Source organism: Capra hircus, chromosome 1 (assembly GCF_001704415.2).
Source record: "Capra hircus breed San Clemente chromosome 1, ASM170441v1, whole genome shotgun sequence".
In the NCBI taxonomy this organism is placed as follows: Eukaryota; Metazoa; Chordata; class Mammalia; order Artiodactyla; family Bovidae; genus Capra; species Capra hircus.
In genome coordinates this window covers 42,232,542-42,235,462 of record NC_030808.1, presented here as the reverse complement: position 1 = coordinate 42,235,462, position 2,921 = coordinate 42,232,542, and the positions used below count along the sequence as shown (strand labels likewise).

The following is a 2,921-nucleotide window of genomic DNA, read 5'->3' as shown; positions in this document are numbered from 1 at the left end:
ATACCTGTTGTATCCACACATCAGATTTTCTGTCTACATATTTCTTCCTCTTAATTCTTCCTTATTGATCAGCAACACCAGGCCATCACCTGAGGATTTTGCAACAGCAGTGGTTAGCTAGCAACATTATTATAAGTGCAAACAAATTTTACATTTACTACTTTAGAATTCCTTTAAATTTAGAATATGGCACATAGAGAAAGTCACTACACATTCCATACAGAGCAATCAATGAACGAACAATAAATATTATATTACAGGTTTTTACAATCATTTTGGAAATGAGACTCATTCCAGGGTGGCACTTACACAAGTTAAGAAATGTTACATCATGTAATTGCATTGTATATTTTTACTTAAATAGTAAACATGCAAGAGTATAAGAAATATGAAAATTATATGAATTTATGTTTATACTTTATTAAACAGAAGACTACTAATATCTGAGGAAATATATTCTGAAATCTTTTAATATCTGAAAATTCTTGAATATCACTATTGCCTTTAATTTCCCAGTAAAATGCACTATGTACTTGCATATATTTGCACCAAATTCAATAGTCCATTTTTAATTTTATCCCAACTTCCATTATTCTCCAGTAAAATGCACCAATCTTTTGTATTCTGTGCTTTTTAAACCTTTTCTTCATTCAAAGAAATTTTCCTCTTCAGGGACAATCTCCTACAAGAAGTCATTTCATCTGAGTCTCTGAACAGTTGAGAAAGAGCCAGAATTTTGATATTCAAGCTTAGAGAATTAGTTTCACTCACTCACTCCAATCTCAAACAAAGAAACATGCAAATGTCTGACACAGTAAAATTGCAAACTACTGTATCTAATTTAGATGGAATTTACAGAGTGAAACACTGCAAGCCCTAAATCCTTGGTTTTATTTTTTTAATATAAATTTATTTTTTTTAATTGGAGGCTGATTACAGTATTGTAAAGTAATTGGTTTTGTAAAGTATTGGTTTTGCCATATATTGACATGAATCCACCACAGGTGTACATGTGTTCCCCATCCTGAACTCCCCTCCCACCACCCTCCCCATCCCATCCCTCTGGGTCATCCCAGTGCACCCGCCCCAAGCATCCTGTATCATCCATCAAACCTGGACTGGTGATTCAATGCCATTCTCCCAAATCACCCCACCCTCACCCTCTCCACAGAGTCCAAAAAACTGTTCTATACATCTGTGTTTCTTTTGCTGTCTCACATATAAGTTTATCATTACCATCTTTCTAAATTCCATATATATGCATTAGTGTATTGTATTGGTGTTTTTCATTCTGGATTACTTCACTCTGTATAATAGGTTCCAGTTTCATCCACCTCATTAGAACTGATTCCAATGTAAAGGATTTCAAATGTAAAGGATTTAATTTTTCATTAAAAATTCAGTTTTCTGTGATATGAACACCTCTTGCCATTGAAGATGACTTTCATCATACAGTACTTAGACACTGCCCTAGACATTACCCTCTGTTTAAATGATAAAGCCAAGGCCAATTTGCTTAACTGTAGACTTCTTGATTTTGCAAAGTTTGAAAAGAACTGTTTGAATTTTGCTTTAAAATATGTTTATTTATTTATTATTCTCTTCAAGGCACCTATAACCTCTTTGTTCCTCAGACTGTATATAAAAGGATTTAGCAGAGGAATTATGATTGTATAGAATAAAGAATATAGTTTATCCTGATTTTCAGCTGATCCAGACCCAGGACGCACATACATGAAGAAGAGAGTGCCATAGAACAAGGAAACAGACAGCAAGTGGGCACTGCAGGTGGAGAAGGCTTTGCTCCTGCCCTTTTCAGACTTCTTTCTCAGGATGGCAAAGAGAACATGGGAGTAAGAGATAATGATACTCATAAAAGTGAAAGATTGTATAAAGACTGAAAATACAAAGATCAGGAGCATATTAACTCTAGGGTCAGTACAAGAAATCTTAAATAGTTGTAAAATTTCACAGTAGAAATAATGTATTACATTGGACTTGCAGAAAGCTAATCTAAATAACAAACCCACATGCATCATGGGATGAAGAAACCCAATAATATATGAAATACCTATTAACTGGGTGCAGAAGATATTATACATCACCACTGGGTAAAGCAAGGGATTGCATATGGCTACATAGCGGTCATAGGCCATCACTACCAGGAGGAAACATTCTGTGTTTGCACTGGAAGCAAAAATATAAAATTGGGAGATGCACTCAACCAGGGATATAGTGTGATTCACAGATAAGAAATTAATTAGCATCTTGGGAGTCACAGAAGAGGAAGAACAAGCATCTGCAAAGGCTAAACTGCCCAGGAATGAATACATGGGGGTGTGAAGATGGGGGTCCTTCCAGATAAGAAAAATCAGTCCAAGGTTGCCCACCATGGTGGTGAGGTAGATGACCAGGAATACCACGAACAGGGGGACCTGTAGCCCTGGGCGATCTGTGAGTCCTGTGAGAACAAACTCTGTCACCAGAGTCTTGTTTGCATCCATCATATCCATTCAGACTATCACTGCAGTGAAAAGAATAGGTGAAGAACATAGTCACAAAAGACCATGAAAATAGTCCTATTTTATTTTATTTTTTAAATGCATCTTCCTTGTTTATGTATACCCTTTAATCGGGACATTTGTAAAAATATATCTTCAGTTCAGTAATTGTTTCGGATTATGTAGATACACTTTTCAATATTTTCAGTGATATTTAACTTCAACCATTGAGAGTGATTTCTCTCTCTCTCTCTCTTTTGTAATACTCAAAAAATATTTTCTAATTGAATAAAGTTAGGTATAAAGTACAGTAAGTTTCTTGTTTGTTTTTATAACTAAGTACTTTTCTTTTTTGATATATCGATAAGTATTTTTTTTTGTCAATAGTGTAAATGAAATATTTGACATGGTCTTTAAATA

At 34.6% G+C, this 2,921-nt stretch overlaps 1 protein-coding gene across 1 annotated transcript; it reads right to left on the bottom strand.

Moving 5' to 3' along the window:
* LOC102188532 (olfactory receptor 5AC1-like) lies at positions 1,584-2,513 on the bottom strand. Its single transcript, XM_005674879.1, has one exon. The coding sequence runs from the start codon at positions 2,511-2,513 to the stop codon at positions 1,584-1,586; it is 930 nt and encodes a 309-aa protein (XP_005674936.1).

Coding starts and splice junctions, on each gene's coding strand:
- LOC102188532 (XM_005674879.1), bottom strand. CDS start 2,513: ATGGATATGATGGATGCAAACAAGACTCTGGTGACAGAGTTTGTTCTC.